The sequence below is a fragment of the Magnolia sinica genome, chromosome 7, assembly GCF_029962835.1.
Source record: "Magnolia sinica isolate HGM2019 chromosome 7, MsV1, whole genome shotgun sequence".
NCBI lineage: Eukaryota > Viridiplantae > Streptophyta > Magnoliopsida > Magnoliales > Magnoliaceae > Magnolia > Magnolia sinica.
The window spans coordinates 74486783-74508412 of NC_080579.1; the positions used below are offsets into that span (position 1 = coordinate 74486783).

Here is a 21630-nt window from a genome sequence, read left to right on the forward strand (position 1 = left end):
GCTACAACGGAAGTTCCTGACAACTTCCTGGGTGAACTAGAACGGGACTTCTCATATTTCCTCTAGGGATGAGAAGGAAACAAGAAGTGTTTCCACTGGTTGAGTTGGAAGAAGATTGCTCTCCCGAAACCTGAGGGTGGTCTAGGGCTGAGAAACCTCAAGTCAGTGATGAAGGTTTTTCCATATGAAGATGGATTGGACTATTCCGTACTGGGGAGAGACTAGCTGTTAAGGCAATTTCATAAGGGGTAAGTATGTTAGAGACCTCCAAGCAATGGGAGAAGTGAGTCTAGCCTCTTTCACCTCTCCATTTTGGAAGCACATCTATAAGATAAGCCCTGTAGTGGCTGCCTGAATATGTTGCTTGATCGAACAAAGGGAATGCAGTTTCTGGGAAGTGGACCGGACGAGTCTAGGAACCCTCAATGCTTGGAGATTACCCTCCTCTCCCGCTTCCTTACAAACAACAAAGGTTGGTAATATGATTGGGCCTAATGGATGGTTCTCATAGAGCTTAGAGCAATAGATCTTCCCTTAGACAATCCTCGATCATATATCTGACGAGGAGATCTGCACCTCCACTATGCTTGATGAGTGCATCTGAAAAGACTCCGTCTCATGCGAAGTTACTGCTCCTAACATGAAAGATCATCCATAAGGCAGTCCCAATGGATGCTAGAATTCAAAGCAAAGGAGTCTGTACATATCTAAATGCATGTGTTGCTCCTCCTCTTCTTCACCCCTGATTGAGACGATTGACCACCCTTTTTCCTCAGGTGACACAGTAATGCAAGTGTGGGGGTACTATGGGCGGCTCTTCAACTATGCAGGCTTATCCCCACAACAGCGGTCAAAAGGGCCAGCACATGGTGGGCTACATCTACCACTTCGGGTAGGTTCCTCCACCTTAAGGGCCTCATGCTCACCTTCATCTTTTGGGGGCTATAGAAGGCTAAAAACGCTGCCCACTTCGAAGGAATCGAGATTTGCACTACTGTGGTGATCTCAAACATCCATCGTTGGATCAACCTAATCGGTCCTCTCTTGCCTCTACCCAGGGCTCCAAAGTTATCCTTGGCAATAATGCTCACAGCTTTGGGGATTGAAGGACAGGTGCCCAATAGTCCGCTAACTTAACTAGTCAAGTGGGTGAGACCTCTTCATGGATGGGTTAAGATGAATGTAGACAGCGATGGGAAATTCTGGTCCTTCAGGAGGGGGGAGTCAATAGAAATAGATCGAGTGATTTCCTTTTCACTTTCTCCTCTGGGTATGGCTTCGGCTCCAACAGACGGGCAGATATCAAGGCAATCCTTGATGGCCTTTCTCAGTGTGTGGGGTTGGGATTCACCAAGGTGGTGGTGGAGAGTGACCAGTGTCTGTCCTCTCTAAACAATCTATATGCTTGTGGTCCTTGTGGTATTGGTCGGCCAGAATCGAGTCTCTTAGGAGCATAATGGAGGTCTGCATCACACACACCTCTAGGGAGGCCAACTCTGTTGTGAATGGTCTGGCCCAGTTGGGGAGTGATGGTCATGTGAATCGGCATTACCTATCGCTGGGAGAGCTTTCCTCTTCCATTCGTAAGTTGTTGTTCTTAGATAGAGTTGGGTTAGGTAGCCTGCTGGAAGGCTAATTTATTCCCTTTCTCTCCTTAGCTTTTTACAATAGGTGGGCCTGCAACCTTTTGATGATGGGCCTACCCAAAATTAGCATGTGATTATAGATTTGTAATACCAATCTATATGAATTAAAAAAGGTGTTTACTTTGGGAAAAAAAATTAAACTCGAAACATGTAGTGTTTCTTGTGATGGTGCGGTTTTACTAGCACTCCCTCTAGTTGTGGCGCTACTTTAAATGGCAACTTGCATGTTCGTGTGTTGAAGCTTGTTCCTTTCTAGTGGTGTGACAGCTAGGGCTAGCTATATACAAACCGAGTTAGCTCAGTTAACTCACTCAACTCGACTCGAAAAAGCTCAATTCGACTCAGTTTGAAACTGAGTTTGAGCCGAGTCGAGCTGATTTTTGGAGCTCGAAAAAATTTCAAACCGAGTTCGAGCTTGCCCGAGCTCGACTCAACTCGGATCAAACCAATTTAGTGACTTGGTTACTTTGATATTGATGTTGCTCACCAAGTGTTTGGTGAAATGACTTAATGAAGTGTCGGCTGGTGGCAAGGAAGGTATGTATATGAAACAAATATACTTTTTTCTTGATTTTGATGTTGCCTACAAGGTGTTTGATGAAATATTTGTAAAATTGCTACTGCTATTTTACATACAGTGAGAATTTGAAGGTGAAGTCTATGTGTTTATGAAAATGTTGCAAAGCAAACACGGCTCGATCTCGGCTCAAACTCAGCTCGAACTGGCTCGAGCTACTAACCGAATCAAGCCAAGCTAGCCAGTCAGGCTCGAGGATCGAGCCAAGCTGAGTTTGAACTGGGGTTAGCTGGTGGCCAAGCCAAGTCGAGCTGTGCCAAGCTCGACTCGTGCAAACCTCTAAGCATTATCATTATGTCCAGGTCTACGTGCCTTTGTCAGGAGGTTGCATGGCAAATAAACATTACAGCGGTAATTAGGAAGTTTTTAATGGTGGGTGTCCATTCACTGCTCTTTCCTATGTGTGGTCCACCTGAGATTTGGATCTGCTATATTTTTGAGCTCGTGCCATAAAATGAGCTAAAAAAATGAATGGACAGCGTGGAACAATAAACGCATCAAGGTGGGCCCTACGTTCAGGGCCACACCACACCGTATAGCTTGTGCCACATGTAATCACATAGGATTCTAGCTGGTTGGGTGCCCCATGTGATTTTGGATATAGATTCTGCAAGACCCGTATCCTAGCCTGTACCATTCCGTAGGTTTCCGCGATCCTCCCGATCGAATTCTGGTGACCTGCGGTCTATTATCAGCGTTTGCATGCAATCTTGAGTCACGTCCTATCGATCTAAGTCGGCTCAACCTGAGACCTATACCATTACGACCACACCGACGCCGCGATTCCAATGTCGCGTCTCGTGCGTCAATGCGACGCTTAAATCATGAGATGTAGCGCGCGCATTGTAATAGCTGTGGACCACACATTTGCGGGGCCCACGTATCACAATGGCACCATTTCCTAGGTTACCATGGGGTGATGTCATCATCCCATGCCAAGTAATAAATACTTACAAGCATTTATGGCATTTATTTCTCCATAAGTCAACATCCTCCCTTACCAAGCTATTAATGATGGCCATACATCATTAATTCAAGCCATGATTTTTCCTCTCTCCTATTTCCCTCTCTCTCTCCTTCCTCATTTTCATCTCCCCTAGCAACTGAGAAGCCATGGACGTCCCAACCCATCTCCATGGCCAACCCTCTCACCTTAGATCCCCTTCAATCCTGCCATTAGAAGCTCATCTCCACCGTTGAAAAAGATCCTAAAAGGCTTGAGTACCCAAGGAATTGACGAAGGAGTCGATTTAGAAGTGGATGCTTCTTTCTCCCTCTCTCTCTCTCTCTCTCCCTCTCTCTTTCAATATTTTAGTGTGATGATGTGGCCATGTGGCCCACCCTGATGTACTCCACCCTGATGTATGTGATGTCTAAGCTGTCCATCAAATGGACCCCATGGCCGTTCAAGCCATGTGGGCCCTACTTAAGGGTGATAGGTAAACACAAAGATCAATTGACCAAGTGGGCCACTTCCATGTAGGACCCACCTTGAAGAACATTCCAACCGTCCAACGTCTAGGGACACTGGACGTATTTTGTAAAGTGTGAGCGGATAGTGAGGTGCTCACGTTGAATTTTTTTTTTTTTGGCTTTTGGGTGGGCCACTCATACAGGTCACACCTTGATGTATGGAGTAAATCCACACTGTCCATTTCATTCCCTAGCTCATTTTAGGTATTGACTCGGAAAATGAGGTTGATCCGATTTTCTGGCAGGCCATAGCATAGAAACCAGTGGTTTTCACCGTTAAAACGCATTCTAATCTTCCTACACACCGAAGCATGCCCAATATTGGGCTTGTTTGGCTTGTCTCAGGCCACAGGAACCAGTGGATGAGGTGGATTTTGCAAATGCGGGCCCCACCTGGGAAAAATAATGGAAAAACACATTTCTTTTTTAAAAAAAAATTAAAAACAAGGCAGGGACGCTGCTGCTGACGTCCTCAGCAGCATCCTGCTGCGCACGGACAAAACTGGCAGGGACGTGGTCCCACTTGTAGGCCCCCCCAGGATGTGTGTTGTTCATCAACACCGTGCATTTGTTGGGTCCCTTTGGGACAATGGACCCCCCAAAAACATCACCTGCATTTGGGACTCATGTGGCCCACACGGCAGGAAATAGTGTATTTAAATGACTGCCATTTAAACCCTTTGTAGCAGAAGTTTTGAATCAAATGAAATTAGTTTTTTCTTTTCATCCAGATACATGTGACCTTACCAACAGATTGGATGGCAGTTAAGCATATTGCTAGGCCCCACGTGGGACCCACTAATGTATGTATTGTATTCCATGTGTGGGACCCACCACGTCATATGCATTAGGCACTGTCCAGAACATCAGACCCTCTGGATGGTGGCCCTTTAAAATATATATATATATAATTATATGGTAATATAATATATTATATTATATTATAAAACATATATATCCAAACCCTCTGGAGGTGGGCCACGTGCGTGGGACCCACCTGATGAGCGGACTGGCAGCGTCCTCACTGCCCCATACTGATGGCTTTTATCCATCTAGACCATCCAAGCATTGACGTCCATGTGGACCCCACATTGATGGCTTCATCCATCCGAGCCGTCCATCCATCTTAAATCCCAACTGTCCATCCGATTTGATGTGGGCTAGCAGTTGATGCCACCTATTGCTGCACGTACAGTAGCAACACTTTGGGACTAAGACGAAGCAGATTCATTTCTCTAGTGGGCCACCTACGTGGGCCCCACCCCCTGGTGTGTTTGAGCATCCATGCCATCCATCCATTTTTTTATGGTGGGCCCTTTTGACGCCTCCATGCCATCCATCCATCTGACGTGCACATGGCCCCCACCCTTTGATACATGTGTTGCATCCAACCGCCCATCCATTTGGTGACCTTGTCTTATGGCTTGAGACTATAAATAAGTCAGATCTACCATCAAGTGGACAACACTACAGCAAACAGTGGGTTTGAACGTCTACCATTGAAACCCCCTTTTTGGGATTACAAAAGTTTTGGAACCAATATGATATTTGTTTCTCCTCTAAATCCGGGCCTTTATGACCTTATGGACAGATTGGATGGAAAATAAGTACTGCGGTGGGGCCCACTGGAATTCAACAGTGAAAATCATTATCACCACTATTATTTGTGGTACGGTCCAGATGATCTGTTGATATGAATTATTTTCTTGGAAATGCACGATAATGATCCTTAAAAATATAGATGGATAGTGTAGTTGATGTGGTCCATCTTGATGTATTGGAACCCATGGGTAGAGGCCCATTATGATGCATTTGAGGCCATGGGATGTGAGCCCTTTGTGACGTATATTGAGTCCGTGTCAGGGGCCCACTGTGATGTATATTAGGCCCATGTGGTGGGCCCACCCATAGTGTATTAAGGCCCACGGGATAGGGCCCATAATGATGGAATTGTGGGCCCAAAGGGAGAGGCACGATGTGATGAATACAAGGCTCATATGATGGGGCCCACTTGCTTGAATCTAAGGCTCATAGGCAAGGCCCATTTTGATGTATTCGTGGCCTATAGGCAAGGCCCATTGTGATTTGTGTTAGGCCCATTGGTGTGGCCCATTTAATGCATATGAGACCCATGCATAGGGCCCACATGTTATGTGTTTAAGGGCCCATGAGCAGGGCCCACCTGTCGTGTCATATATGAGGCCCATGTAATGCAGCCCACTCGACATTTATGAGGCCCATTGGTGCAACCCGTTGATGCGGCCCACTTGATGTTTATGAGGCCTATTAGTGCGACCCATTCGATACGGCCCATTGAGATGTATTCGTGGCCCATTTGAAAGGGCCTGATGTGAGGAATGTGAGGCCCTTGTATAAAGCCTAATATGATGTATTTGTGGCCCATTCATTAAGGCCCAATATGATATATTTGGGGCCCATAGGTTGAGGCCCATTGAGATGTATTTAGGGCCCCTGGGTTAAGATCCATTGAGATGTATTTGAGGCCCAGGTGTAGGGCCCACTTATTGTGTATTCAAGGCCCGGTATGATGTGTGATTTTGCCATGATGTATGTAATGGTGATTATGTAGGCTACTCCTTAAGAGCAATGCTGGTAAAATGTCCACATTGATGGGCAATGATGGTTGAATGTCCACCTTGTGACCTTCCCTTGGGCCTTGTCAGGCCCATTTGTACCATTCTCTATATATGTTAACCCAAATAAGTGGGCCCCATTTCCCATAGACGGATGGCCCCATGCCATCAGATTTAATATAACCGCTGCTGTGGGCCGATCTTGATATTATGGCTGATCGGTCGTCCATCTATAGATCCCACCTTATTTATAAGCCGATTGTTGTGGCCGATTACCGATTCTGATCATCAAGGCCGATTATCAATCGATCCTGATTGTCGTGACCGATTACCGATTAGCGATCATGGCCGATTATCGTGACCGATTGTCCTAGCCAATTGTCAATTCCGATCATTGAGGCCGATTATTGATTGATTCCGATTGTCGAGGTCAATTGTAGAGGCCGATTACATTTGCCGAGGCCGATGGTCGAGAGCCATATGATGTATATGCGGCCTATGTTTGAGGCCCATTATGATGTATATTGAACCTGTGTTAGAGGCCCAATATGATGTACATGCGACCTGTGTTTAAGGCTCAATATGATGTATATCCAGCCCGTATTTAAGGCCCAATGTGATGTATATTGAGGCCTAGGTGATGAGGCCCATTGTGATGCATTTGGGGGCCAGGCGAAGGAGCCCATTGTAATGTATGTTAGGCCCATCGTGAAAGGCCCATCGTGGTGTGTATTACGCTATTGAGTGGGACCCATGGTGTTGTATATTTGGCCCTTGTGTGAGGCCATGGGTCCACCATTCCTTGGGGGACAACGTTGGTTAAATGTCCACATTGTTGTGATTGATTGTCGATGCCGGATATTAATACTGATTATGATTATGTGACTGCAGAGCATCATGATCATGCACATATGCATCATTTGCATGTTTGTTATGAGATGTGGTTGACCATTGCATATGCCATTGGGCAGGTTGTTATGAGACTCCCTGATAGGCGGAGGTTATCTCACATGAGCGCAGGGTATGCGCAGGATTGATGCATGACTGGATTGTATGACTCATGCATCTTGCATTGTGTGCCCTAACGACATCAGGGGCGTAGCCTCCACAGGCATATCGTGGATGGCCAGATGGGACATCGAAAATGTTGGTTCTAACATACGGGCGCCATAGATGTCCCTGGGTGAAAATCCCTAAACACTCTTGGTACCAGAGGACGCCCCAACATCGAGACTGAGTGGATACATGAGCGCCTGAGTACCGAATACGAGGAGGCCGTGTCTCCCACTGTGTCGTGGTCGGTTGGGAGGGGGTGTAGCCTTACCCGCCCGAGAGTAGGGTCCGCTATCGACGTGTCGGATAGGTATTGGTAGACTATTGGCCAGGTGGATAGTGAGGTTTCTTACGCTCACTTGGACTGTGCAGCTGAGACAACGGCAGTGCCATTTGGAGTGTACAAAACCCCGGTGATGATCCCAGAGATGAACTGTACTGATATGTGGATTTAGTGAGCAGGAGTTGCACACTCATTCATGCATTTATTCATTCACTATCCACTTGGGTTGGTGGTGCGCAACTATCTGTTACGTGTGCCTTAGGCAATGGCCAGAATTTCAGTTGGGGCGCGTGACTAACCTGAGATTAGGAGTTTACCACATTGAGTCTGACTATCTAAATTTAGGTATGGGACTAGTTTGGATAGAAGTCCCTTGTGATGGACCCCATAGCCTGTGATACTATGTACTATCATCCCGACTTCACACTCCAGTATGGTCATTCCATTCGCACAGCATATTGCATGACATTCGCGGCATACGGCATTTTAGGTTATTGTGTCTCTACATTTATATGGTCTAAGTACAGCTGACGCTATTTGTATTACTCATCAGGAATGTATATTGTATTGCATCCTCTGCATCTGATATTTGGCAATCTATGATTCCTCATTTACATAGTTCATTTGTATTGCGTATTCTAATATTAGATAATTCCTGATCTTGTCAGTATTTCTACTTATTCCGATATTGTACGATTTATGGATTACCAGTAATTTCGGTATTGTATGATTATGGTATTGTATTGAATACTTAGCACTTACCTTGTGCAAAAACTTACACCACCCTCTAAGCTTTCTATAAGCTTATGCACGATAGATGTGTGCAAGTGATGTTAGGTTGCAACAGTGTTGAGATTGGAGTGTACAGCGGTCTTCTGCAGCTTGATTTTTATTAATGTATTTCCTTCCAGCATTGTACTCAACTAATTATATTTGTGGATATGTGATAATGATGTTGCCTTTGTGACTTGGGTAATCTTGTGGTTATGCTTATTGCAATTTAAATGTACATAAAAAAAATCCTCCTTGTAGGATCCTAGGATCAGAATCTAGCGTATGGACGCTAAGAGCCAAGAATGGGGTACTACGGAGGCTGTCGGCACCGGATTCGGCGATTCCTGTGAATCCGATTTTCAGGTTTGGGGCGTGACAGATTCCACCTGTGCCTCATGTGATTTTGGGTATAGATTCCACCTGGGTGCCCCATGCGGCCAATAACCTTCTCCACGATGAGGAACATGCTTGGGGTTTCTATCTAATGAGTGAGACCCATGGCTTCATACATTCTAAGTTGGGCCCCTTCATGATGGATGCAATCTTTATCATTCGATGCGGCACTCATGTACTGCTTGCTATCTTAACCTTCCAAATCATGGGACAGACTGTAGAGGCACATCTTTCCATCTAAACTCACAGTAATGAGGCAATCCTAACCGTCACACACACACACACACACACACACACACATGCTATCAAATGGATGGTTAAAAGTAAAGAAGTGAGTGATACAAATTCCAAGGGAAAAATCAGATGATTACACTATAATTTTTAGATTATGCTCCATACCAATTGGATTAATGATTTCGATAGTTTTGGATTGTATGTGTACGTCTGAATAATCACCACCATTTTTTAAATGGTAATGAATTATCATCTCAGTTTATGCCTGTGCTAGAAACTTAAGAAAAAAGAAACAAACAAACCGTCCATCAGATTGCTTTGTGATTTTGCCATTTGAATTTGGATTCTAACCATCTTATGTTTGGCCATCCATTTGGTGGGGGTTGTCCTTATATCGCAGAGACGTGATGTCCACGCACACTACACCAAAATCGGTGAACTGGAGCACGTACGATTTTGGTTCAAAAACAGCTTTAAGCCATTTCTGATCACTAACGGTTCTGAGCCGTACTCCAATTCTGAACCGTACTTCTATTTTAAGTGGTTACTTTCACTGTTTTGTTGGTGTATCTCAATTGACGGTCGGATATTCTTAGTTTTTATGATGTTGTTTTATTGTTTTATTTTAAAATAGATGGATGGAATAGATTCATTAGATACCTCTCAGTGGACCCCATAAGGCCCAAGAGGTACATTGCTCTATATATACCACAGCCTACCGATTGATTTTACCTATTTTCTTACGCCGCCAATAGCCCTAAAACCTCCATTTCGTAGACCGCGCCTGCATCTCCCTCTCTCATCTCCCTTTCCATCTCCCTCTCTCAACCTCCCTCTCTTTCAATCTCCGTCTCCCGATCTCAACCATCTCTCTCGATCTGCCTCTCCCGATCTCAACCTTCTCTCTCGATCTCGATCTAAAGAACTTGGTGACGTGTGTGGATCTCTTTTCTCTTTGTAGCTGCTCGTTTGGGCAATTTTGGTAATTTCTCGGAAACAACGAGTTATCCTTTTGTCTAAGTATGGAAAGAATGTAAGTAATCTGCTGGATTTGATGCATTTCAGTGCTTTCCCTTGTAAAAATCGAGTTTCATCAGCGAAACATTGGAAATGCAGTTGAAGTGAGTGGATTTAGAAGATTTCGGTGCTTGATTTAAAGGTTTTTGCTCAACGTTTGAAGTTTTTAAAGTAAGTCGATTGAAGATTCTTGAATTGGACTGCAATGCATTGATCTTATTCATCCGATCTACTGTTTAGCTTGATTTACCATTTCGATTCTTGGCTTTGAAGGTTTTGAGCTTATTCTTGTAGAAATCGAGTGAGTCTGTTCTATTATGATCTGAAATCTGTTCATTTAATGGGGTTGAAGCCGTTTATATTATCATAAGGTTTTGACTCTTTGATTTGAAAGCTCTGAAGGTTCTTACATGCAGTACTAAGTGTGATGATTTCGTTTGTATTTTGTTATTGGCTTCACCTGTCACATTGGTATTGGCTTCACCTATCACATTGTTAGGATTCTATCTGAGAGGGTGTCCTCTTAAATCTATAAGAATATTCTAATGTTTATCAAGGGGATCTCTAGATTATCTAGAAGGATTCTACAAAAATACAAGAAATTCCAACGTCTAGAGTTGTTTTTATCACTTGCTAGAGTTAATTTTTTTTTTGTACCAATCTTGATGTGACTTTGGTTCAGATCTACGGCAATTAGTGATTATTGAGATTACGAAACTAATGATGCATGTTCCAATTTCTGTATTGAAGAAAGAAATAGGGATGGTTGAGTCTCAATACCTCCATAACATCTCCAATTTCACTACTAGTGTGTTTGGAACTGGTTTGACAGGAACCCAATGACCCTTATGCTGAATTTAGAGTCCAACAATTTCATCATCTTGCAGAAGAATGGTTCTAGAACTGCCATCTGAATGTGGGCTCACACCTAGAACTAGATCAGGCCTGCTACAAGTAGGGTAGTAGTTTATATCATAGCTATGTTTTATTTTTCTTAACAAGTAAATACAGGTAGATAGAAGCTTGTACCCCATGACACCTAGATCTTTCAAATCCCTGAGGGATCCATATTTTCTATGACATAATAGTTATATGGGTATAGGACCCATAATGGTGCAAATATGACTCAGGCATGCCCAAATAGTTTATATCAAAAAGTCATTATAGAATACAAACATATTTGGAAATTAATAGAAGGAATGTTCAAAATATTTTGATAATAAAAGTATTACAGGTATAGCCATATCCCTGTATCATAAAATTTGGGAGTAAAAGGGTGTCCTACGTCTAGGCCCATAACCATACATGACACCCATATCTGAAGTTCCAAACCACCCAACAAAGTTGCACCCATCATCTTCAAGCATATGGTATAACAATTCAAACCATACCCTTGGAACCTGCACAAGCTCATGCATAGCTTTGTTAACCTATAAACATGAAATGGGCAGTCGAGATGTATAATCTAGCATGTTGAGTGATAAAGACATTCTTTCTTTCTTTGAGCAACAAGTACTATGTAAATCAGGAAGAGGTTAAGTAGGAGCTGAAGGCCTTTTTAAAATAAGGAAAATAACCTCAATTGATGATGCCCCAAATACCCCGAACTATATCGTAAATCCCTCATACATCCTTCCAAATCTTTAGGTTGAGGACTCTCTTAAAAACTAATTATCAGGGCAAAATCGTCCAAAAGTGTTTGTGATATACATAGAAATAAGCTACTACTTTCTAAACAACATATCAAGAACACATGCACATACAGACCCTTAATCATCTAATAAATGGACCTTTCCTCGCTGAATGGAAGATACCGTTTACATTTGTATGCTGCCAAATGAAAGGTTAGGATGGTCCAAACTGAATGGTTTTGATCTCATCCATGTAAGTCACTTGTACAGAAATAACAAGGTGGCAAACTGAATGTACTTCCCTTCATTTTATATTATGAGGTGCTTCAAATTAATAAGGGTGAAATGAAAATGGGTTGCAAATACGTTCCTATTTGTGGCTATGTCAGGACTAGACCTTTATGTCAGGATTAGACCTTTATGCTAAATTCGTAATATGGTGTAAATGCCTCTTTAAATAAATGAACCATATATCTGTTTTGTTTTGATATTGGTTGAATTGAAAGATAGACAGTTTTTTTTATTTTTTATTTTTAAAGAGAGACAGTATTTAAAAAAAAAAAAATTGTTTGTTATCATACTTGCGATTGAAAATGGAAATAAAAAACTTGTTTTATTTCACTAAAGCATGCATCAGAATTTATTTATTCACTTTAAACACATTTAGTCAGTAGGGTCCAACCATCATCTTAACATCAAAATTGACTTGATTATCTCATTTGTTGCAGAATGTCGTCATTAAGTAACAAAGCATGAATGGACAAATATAAGTTAAGTCTAGAATATTTGGATGGACTTGTGCATTTTATTGAGTTTACATAGAACAACGGTAGTGGATTTTATCATTATTCATATCCCTGTGCGAAATGTAGAAATGGGAGTGGGATGTTCACTCTTGGAGAGATTCATGAGCATTTGCTCCTTAACGGTATTGATAAGTCATACACACATTGGATTTTTCATGGTGAAAGTCTTGCGAAAGTAATGAGAAACCATCATCATCGACGTTTGATGATCGATCCGATGATGAGTATCCTAGAATGGAGGAACTTGTTAACGCTACATTTAGAAATATTGGAGAACATGCTGATACTCTTATGGATGATCTTAGAAGAAATGAAAATTATCATGAAGACCTTGATGCGGAAAGATATAAGGTTTTATTTGATGATGCAAGACAATCTTTATACCCTTCTTGCCTTAGAGAACTCACAAAATTATCGATTACTGTTGAATTATATAGTTTAAAGGCACGTAATGGTTGGTCAGATAACAGCTTTAATGATCTTCTTCAATTGATTAAGAAGTTGTTACCAGTATAAAACGCGTTGCCAGTGAGCACCTATCAAGCGAAAAAGATGATGAATTCATAGGGAATGACTTATGAGACTATACATGCATGTCCCAATGATTGTATTGTTTATTGGAAAGAGTATAAAGATAGAAAAAATTGTCCAACATGTCATATGTCGAGATGGAGGTCAGATTACTTGGCAAAGAAAAAAGGCGTTAGAGCTCCATCAAAGGTTTTCAGATATTTTCCTCTGACACTAAGGCTACAGAGGCTATACAAGTGTGCATTCAATGTTAAATATAATTTTAATATTATCCTATATACCTTTTATTAAAAAAATTAATAAGTAATCTTTTTTTTTTTACTTTATTTCTGGTGTACCATGGATAACGGAGCAAATGACTTGGCATTCTCAACCAAAAGAATAGAGTGGTGTTATGCATTATCCATCTGATTCATCAAGTTGGATGGTAATAAATAACAAGTGGCCAAGTTTTGCTGAAGAATTTCGTAATGTGCATTTAGGGCTTGCAACTGATGGATTTAACCCATTTAGACATCTTAGTAGTGTCTACAGTTGTTGGCCTGTCATTATAGTGTCATATAATCTACCCCCTTCAATGTATATGAAAAGAGAATTTTCAATGTTAACGGTATTGATACCAGGTCCAAAAGGACCGAGTAAGGACATTGATGTCTACCTACAACCGTTGATTGACGAGTTGGAGAATTTGTGGCTTAATAGAGTGTCAACATATGATTCTCATTCAAAGACAATTTTTAATTTAAAAGCCATTTTAATGTGGGGAATTCATGATTTTCCTGCATATGGGAGTTTATCAAGATGTGTTACACATGCAAAATATGCTTGCCCTGTTCATGCTGAGGGAACCGTCGCTGAATGACTTAAGAGTGGCAAGAAGTACTCCTATCAGCGCCATCGAAGATTTCTTCCTATTAATCATGTTTTTAGGACCCAAAAAGCGGCATTCAATAATAAAGTAGAAGAAGGAAGACCTTCTCATCGATTAAGTGGTTCAGAAGTTGAAGCGAAGGTAATCGATATTAGATGGATATCGGTAAATCGAAGGGGAAGAAACGAAAAAGTTATGGTGATGATTCGACTGGGAATATAACTACTTTGTACAAAAAAACAATCCTATTTGACTTGCCATATTGGAAGGTGATTTCCCTAACTTATTACTTTCATTTACATGTATGATAGTGAATAAAAACTTAACATTCCATCATAATTATGTTTTTCCAGGAGTTACCAATTCGACCTAACTTGGATGTAATGCATGTTGTAAAGAATGTTGGTGACCATCTTTTGTCAACGATTCTAGAAGTCAAAGATAAAAGTAAGGATGATATAAGTGCACGTGAAGATTTGAAAAAAATGAACATAATGAAAGACTTATGGCTGAAAGAAGCGGATGGCAAAACTATTAAACCAAAGGCATCATTTACTTTAAGTCGCAAGGAGAAAGAATTGTTCTGTCAAACATTGCACGACTTGAAGGTTCCAACAGGGTATAGTTCCAGATTTAAACATCTTGTGAACTTACAAACTTTCAAGATAAAGGGACTAAAGTCGCATGATTATCACGTCATTATGTGTCAGTTACTACCTGTGTTGCTACAACATGCTTTCTCAGAGCATAAGACGTTGCGAACTGCTATTCAGCACATCTGTTACTTCTTTAATGTCCTGTGCTCGAAGACAATTAGTGCAGATAACATCATTGCTATCAAAAAAAGTGTTATTGTGGTAATGTGTGTTTTGGAGAAGTTTTTTCCTCCTTCATTTTTTGTTATTAGCATTCACCTTATGGTACATCTAGCTGATGAAGCATTAGCTTGCGGTCCAATTAGATTTCGGTGGATGTATCCTTTTGAATGGTAAATATCTAATCTTGATGCGATTCATTTAGACTTCATCGTCATCATATATTGACAATATATTATTAATTGGATGCCTCCATCAGGTTAATGAAGATTTATAAAGGATACGTAAAGAATACAGCACATCCTGAAGGGTGTATTGCAGAGCGTTACATTGTAGAAGAATCTATTTTATATTGTATGGAGTACATGCCAAACGGTGAGAGAGGAAGTCACAAGCATACGCATCAAAGGTTCCTGGATGAGGATAGGGTGTGTGATGAAGAGCCTTTGGATAATGGAAAGAATATATACTTAACTAACATACAACATCAACAAGTACGTAGATGGGTTCTACACTGCTACGATGGAATTTATGAATGGAAAAGGTAAGTAGATAAATTTTTAAAAATATTGAATCATGGGTAGTAATTAGATAAATACTTACATATATTTCATATAGGAAGCATGAAATATATTTAAGAACGACCACATCAAAGGGGCAAAGAAGAAAGGGTAGTGTGTCGAAGAACAATGAACATGATTTCATCAATTGGTTACGAAAGGAGGTATTTTTCTAATTATTCATTTAATTAATATATTTGTTCATATATAGTTATTACTTTTTTCTTATTTGCAGTTGGAGTTTGTTGAGGGCGAGTTGACAGTGAAACGATTAGTAGATGGCCCTACATTTAAGGCAAAGTGCTATAACAAGTATCGCGTGAATGGTTTTGTATTCTCTCCAAGTAAATACGAGATTACTAAGTCAACACAAAATAGTGGGGTGTCCATGAAAGCCATCACTAAATACAGGGCAAGTGCTAAAGATAAGAATTGCAAAGAAGATGAGGCTACCTATTATTGAGTAGTAAAACAGATAATCGAGTTGGATTACACTATCTTCCGTCAAACGGTATTTTATTGTGATTGGGTCAAAGTGGAAGACAAGACCAATGGATGCATTGTTGATCCCGAGTCAAATTTGGTAATGGTAAATATGGAGAAATTGAAAGGACATGAGAAGGAAGGAGATGAACCATTCATACTTGCATCCCAAGCAAGTCAAGTATTCTACTCCAAGGATCAAACAAGGCCTGGATGGTATGTTGTTTTAATGTCACCAAAAAGATTGACGAAAGACGTAGACACACTTGAAGATCCGACTCTGTTTTCCTCTTCTGGGGGCGAGAATACAAATTTAGAAAATATTATAAAGGAAATTGGCTATGAGTTTTAGGTAATTTTTTTGTTATCATATTTTGTATTGATTCATTTGACATTTTATCTAATGTAAAAAATATCTTGGTAAATGAATTTATATTTGTATGATGATTTCTTCTTATTTAAATTTGTGTCTATAGGTGAGCTTGGACATGTCAATAGCAGAGGAGAACATGTCAACTTTATAAGCACACACATTAAAAAATATAGGTAAATACAATTCCTTCATTACCTTATCATTTAACACATTGTTTTAAATAATGCAGGTAAATACGACGTAAGTTTTGTATGTGTTAGGAACTTCATCGTCGTTAAAAAATAAGCCTCTGTAGGGGTGTAAATCTCTTCTGGGTGTAAATCTCTTCATCTATGATCTAGTTTCTGGGTGTAAATCTCTTCATAATCTAGTTTCTGCATATGCTCTGAGATTTTGATATGCTTTTTATTCTTTTATTCTTGGTTTGTGTAGGGGTCTATTCGAAGTATGTTAGCAGAGATGGAAATAATATAAGTGGTTCAAGCAGCAAGGTTTCAGTAACATAGCTGCAACTACTATGTTGGAGCTTTTCATTCTTTCTTTTAGGAAATTGGGTTTTATGCTCTTCTTATAAAGGAAAATAATTGTCTCTCATAATCTAGTTGGTCTCTCTTTCTACATGTGGAAGGGTCTATAACTGTTGGAGATGTGTTTCTTGACAGGCATAAAATGTTGTAAGGGACGAGCATTTCATTCTTTATCTCTCCTTCTCTCAGCCTTTGATTCTTTCTCTCTCCTTCTCTCTCTCTTTTTTTTAAAAATAATAAAAAATAAAAAATAAATTTAAAAAACAGCCGTTCTTTCTCTTGTTCTTCTTCTTCTTCTTCCTTTTCTGCTTCTCCTCTTCTCCATGAGGGATTTTTCCCTATTTTGGGGTCCCAAGAAACCTTGGGTGTATTATACAGGCAGTGATGATTCTCGAAATTTCTCTTGATACTCAGAAATTTATGGAAATGCATTCTCTGCATTTCATGGCAGGGCATGTTTGGAGGGTCTGTTCTTTGTGATTTCAGGCAACTAATACATGCAGCCATGGTAGAGGTTGCGCCCAAATGCATGTCTGAAAGAAGGCGAATCTGAGCCTATTTTTTCAATTCCCTTTTTACCCTCTCTCTCTCTCTAAATATAAATTTTTTTTAAAGGTGCTATTTTGGGGCTACCACAATAACTTGGATTTATTTAGAGAAAAATTTTTAAAAAAATAATAATTTTTTGAAAAATGATGCTTTTTTTGTACTTTCAGGGAACCTTGGCTGTATATCCCCAAGGAATAACAAGGTGATGCTTATTATGATAGTCTGCAGATAATACCATATCCTACTTTAGGAATATGTAGATATGACATATCCTTCATGAACTATGTTTATTTAGTTGTTGTAACCTCTGGTGATGATTTTTCTTGGCAATTATAATGAGCTGAAGCAGTCTTACAGTCTAGATGCATGCTCTAGTAAATGAAAGCAGATTGTAATTTGTAAGTATACAGGAGTCTTTTTTTTTTCTGTGATGAGCAGGGAGTCCAGTACATATATGAGTTTGAACCTTATTTATGGAATGTACCAATGGCGCCTTATTCTGGAAACTAATTTATTCATTTATATGATTCCTACAGTCTAGACAATCCGAAGTTTCAACATTTATGCTCCTGTTGGTTAATTTGATTTTCTTTGTTCTTCTAACATCGCATACAATGTTCTTACTATAATGATCCTTGGATGATGCATGATGTGAATGATATTCTCTGAGCAATAAAATTTTACCTTTCATCTTGTTCTTACAGGTGGCGGCATGGAAGGATGATGATGGAGACTGGTTTGAGACAGGCCTGCACATATTTTGTAAGCGTTGTGTCTTTGACTGATTGCAATGTGGGACTTGGGAATTTACTTCTTCTAGATATTGTTTCTCAAAGATTTCTTATTGTTGGTGTTTTAACTGCTTTTCCTATAATGGAAGAGAGTCAATCAATGACAGTCAGGTCATGCATGAGTAGTTCACATTTCAAGTACTGAATGGGCTTTCTTACTGGAACAAAAGAAGAAATCTATCTGCTAGTTGATTTCCTGAATGTTTTATTTTTGAGGTATCATGTGATGCTTTCATCGAAAGGCTTGACTTTTTTTTGTTTGACCCTGTAATGGTACTGGTGGGCCCGCCTCTTGATCTGATATTACCCATCATGGGCTGGGCCATGCTATTGATAAAGCTACGCAGACCTGAATGAAGGGAAAATACAAATACCAGTTTGATCCAAACCTTCTATGGAGCGCTAAAAAATTTCAACAATAGGTGTTTAATTCCTACTATTTTCTGTCGTGTGGACCACTTGAGCTTTGGATATCTCTAATTTTGGGTTGTTACCTTAAAATGAGATGGGAAATTAGATGGACAAAGGAGATAAAACACATGCATTATAATGGGCCCCATAGAGTTGCTCACCAAGCTATTACAGGTCTACAGAATCCACGTTGTCCCACACTCATTGCATAAGCCTTTTTTTCTAGTGCAGATAGTCTGTGTTGAGGATACGGTGATTTCATTGGGGGCCTTTTGCTACAGCTACAGTTACAAGCTCACTTCTCATGCTTGTAGTTCATCAAAATCTGCAACTGTCCTTACTTACAGCAAATCCTGCATTATGAAGTCTATTTGATTTTGTGTCATATTACTTTGGCTCTCTTTGATAGTACTACTGGTAGCTTCAAGTGTTTATGAAGCATATAAAGTGCCACTTGATTTCTAAGTGATAGGTTGATCTTGAATTGCTCCCATTTGTTGAATTAGGCAACCATTTTAGATTAGTACATTTTAAGGCAGGTCCACGTGGATTAATGTGTTGCCCATTTGAATGACATTGTATGCTTTTCAACAGCCTCTGTAGCATCTTTTGTTTGAGCTGGCAACTGACAGGACTTTTAGCTTATATTTTATTGCTAGCAATCCAGTTGGATTGCTAGACAGCCAAATTATTCAAAAATTTCCTTTTACTTGTCCAATTCTTAGAACAATTTTGGTCTATTTTCTACTCTCTTCTTAGAACTCTGTTTGCACTTCAGCTGAATAGATGTGTATGCATTTTGTTTGGAAACTCTTGCCAGCAAGTTGATTCTGGAAGTCTTCAAGTCCTGAAAAATGCAAAATTGGCTTTAAGTCCTGAAAAACTCATGTAGAAGTTGTTTACCTGTAATCTGACATAAGCTATTATGTAAAAACTTATGAATTAGATCATATCAGTACTTATCATATCAATCCTTTAAGATTCCATTAGCATGAATGATTTTGCATTGTGCAGCTTGCTTCTTTCTGCATACTGAGCAAAAATTCATTATGTGAAGAGATAGGGCCTTCTAATTCTAAATGGTTGTGATGCTTGTGCATAGGTCTGCACCATGAGAGTAGAGAAGTGCCTGAATGAGATAGTGAATAGGTTGAACAAGACAAAAGTCGAAAGGAAGCCTGACTTGAAAGGTATGATGGTCTATCCTAGATTTCATGTCTGAAGATCATATAAAGATTGTCTTTTGATTCTTGACCTTCAAATGTGCACACACAATCACAACCTTAAATTTGATTTAAAATAGTATTATTGCATGCACAAACTTAAATTTGATTTATCAAAGTATTTTCTGGTTTGGTTACTCTGCAAATAACAACTCACATTATGTCTATTTAGCTGGGAGTCTGTTGCATGGTTTGTATGATGCAGTTGACCTTTCTCAAGGAACACGAGATCTCACTGATGTCAAGGTTATAATCTTAACTTAGCCATCTACATTCTTACAGTTGTGCTACATATAAGGGTAGCTTTGTCACAGTCATGTGCAACTGATACGGTTCCAAACCAAGCTGATGCCATAAAGAAGGCTGAACTGGTGCATATGCTTTCTAGGGTCTGCAACCGGAACTTCCTGACAACATGCACCCCAAGCTGTTAGACTTGATGCAAAGATGTTGGGAGGTAACTCCTACTGATCAGCCATCCTTCTCACAGATAACAGTGGAACTTGAAGAACTCCTGCAAGAGGTTCAGGTAAAATCCTTTTCCTAGATTTCGCTTTATGCTCCACATTCATTCAACTCTCCCTACATTTCTGCTTTCACTATTTTGGTTGGTAACTTGAGAGCAGCCAGACATACAGCTGATCTTCATATGGCTTGTGCATTGTTTTATGCAACGGTTTTGGAACTATTACAAGTTGGTATTGCCAATGGAGTACCTGACGTGAGGCTTTTTGTTTTTTCTTTTCCTTTCCTTTTTTTTGCCTGTCAGTTTTCTAAGTTCATCTGATGGCAAAGTTATAGAGGTGTACTAGTAAGATTAGGTAAATTGATGGGTCTATGTTCCACCGTCTTTTAGTGAAATGGTGAAATGGGTATTAGATGGTCAGTAATTAGTCTCAGCTGCTGTTTTTTCTTTCCATAAACAACTACACCATACGTTATGTGGACCTTTATGTGAAAACCTTATTTCTAATATGATGAACTTGTCCACATAACTGGTTGGGTTTCTCAATCTCTCCTCACATGAACACGGATGCATCTACAGACCCACATCAACATCATCATCATTACCACCATCGTCAGCAACATCATCGTCATTATCATCAAACACAAGCTGCAGCTGCTATTTCTCCTGCAGTTCCAGCCAGCTTCTTTCTAACTCAGATGGAAACACAAGGTGGGGCCCTTTATTCCCAGTTGTCTGTAATGCCACTGAAATCTGATGGCTCCCTTTGTATCTAAGCTTGGACAGCATGTATTACCAGCACAACCCACAAGCTGAAAATAGCAGGCAACAGCATTCTCTAGGTGAAGCAACGGGATGTGCAGGCCAGGCTGATGGAAGAGATTGATTGGGTTGGGGGGGATGGACGAGAAGACATTGAAGAGGAGGATTTGCAGCGGATGTCATATCTGAAGGCAGTGATCATTCTAGAAAAGAGCAAGGAATTGTTGGATTATAGAAGCCCAGAAATGAAATGTTGTATTGAAATTGGAAATTGGAATTGGAATTGAAATGTGTACAAGAAAAGAAGGAAAAGATTATTATGTGCGTGAATCATTCTATTGTCCTTTTCTTCTATTTGTGTAATTATCTGGCATATAATACAAGTAGATTACATACCCCACTCTCTCTCTCTCATACAATGAACAAAGGGGTTTAAAATTGTTCTTAAAATTCCGTCCTAAAATCTGACCGTTGGCAACATTAATAAGCATTCAAAACCACTTCTAAAATTGTGCCTAAAATGTGACCGTTGGCACCAGAACGATTTAAAATAGTTCCTAAAATTCTGTTTCTAAAAATTGAAACGGTACCCAAAACGGTTCTGAACCGTTCCTGATTTTCTACGACGCCTCATTTAGGAACAGCTTGAAACCGCTCCTGAAGCATTTAGGAACGGTTTTTAACTGTTCCTAAATGGTGATTTTGGTGTAGTGGCAAATGTGCTAGCGGTGGACAATAACTTACTGTCCACTCATTGGATGGGCCAAAATTGCACCTAGAGTGAGAA

The 21630-nt window shown here is 40.1% G+C and overlaps 2 protein-coding genes across 9 annotated transcripts; both read left to right on the plus strand.

The window, feature by feature from the left end:
- The first annotated feature begins 12238 nt into the window (after positions 1 to 12238).
- LOC131251443 (uncharacterized) lies at positions 12239 to 16403 on the plus strand. 3 transcript variants are annotated; one of them, XM_058252135.1, is made up of 8 exons: positions 12239 to 12639; positions 13814 to 14152; positions 14237 to 14871; positions 14958 to 15242; positions 15317 to 15422; positions 15494 to 16093; positions 16218 to 16287; positions 16375 to 16403. In XM_058252135.1, exons 2-6 carry the CDS (start codon positions 14039 to 14041, stop codon positions 15719 to 15721), a joined length of 1368 nt encoding a protein of 455 aa, XP_058108118.1. In that variant the 5' UTR covers positions 12239 to 12639; positions 13814 to 14038; the 3' UTR covers positions 15722 to 16093; positions 16218 to 16287; positions 16375 to 16403. The 3 variants fall into 3 exon arrangements, with proteins under 3 accessions (XP_058108118.1, XP_058108117.1, XP_058108119.1); XM_058252134.1 differs by having other exon boundaries at positions 15494 to 16287; XM_058252136.1 differs by lacking the exon at positions 15317 to 15422 and having other exon boundaries at positions 15494 to 16287.
- Positions 16404 to 18770: 2367 nt separating this feature from the next.
- On the plus strand, positions 18771 to 21167 carry LOC131251447 (uncharacterized). Of its 6 annotated transcripts, none has more exons than XR_009173876.1 (5): positions 18771 to 19582; positions 19788 to 19861; positions 20004 to 20144; positions 20385 to 20497; positions 20661 to 20777. XR_009173876.1 is itself a non-coding variant. In XM_058252138.1 (5 exons), the coding sequence occupies exons 1-5, from the start codon at positions 19504 to 19506 to the stop codon at positions 20998 to 21000; spliced, it is 381 nt and encodes a 126-aa protein (XP_058108121.1). In that variant the 5' UTR covers positions 18771 to 19503; the 3' UTR covers positions 21001 to 21167. The 6 variants fall into 6 exon arrangements, 5 of the variants coding, with proteins under 5 accessions (XP_058108121.1, XP_058108123.1, XP_058108120.1 ...); XM_058252138.1 differs by lacking the exons at positions 20385 to 20497; positions 20661 to 20777 and adding exons at positions 20780 to 20853; positions 20988 to 21167; XM_058252140.1 differs by lacking the exon at positions 20385 to 20497 and having other exon boundaries at positions 20754 to 20842.
- Positions 21168 to 21630: the final 463 nt, after the last annotated feature.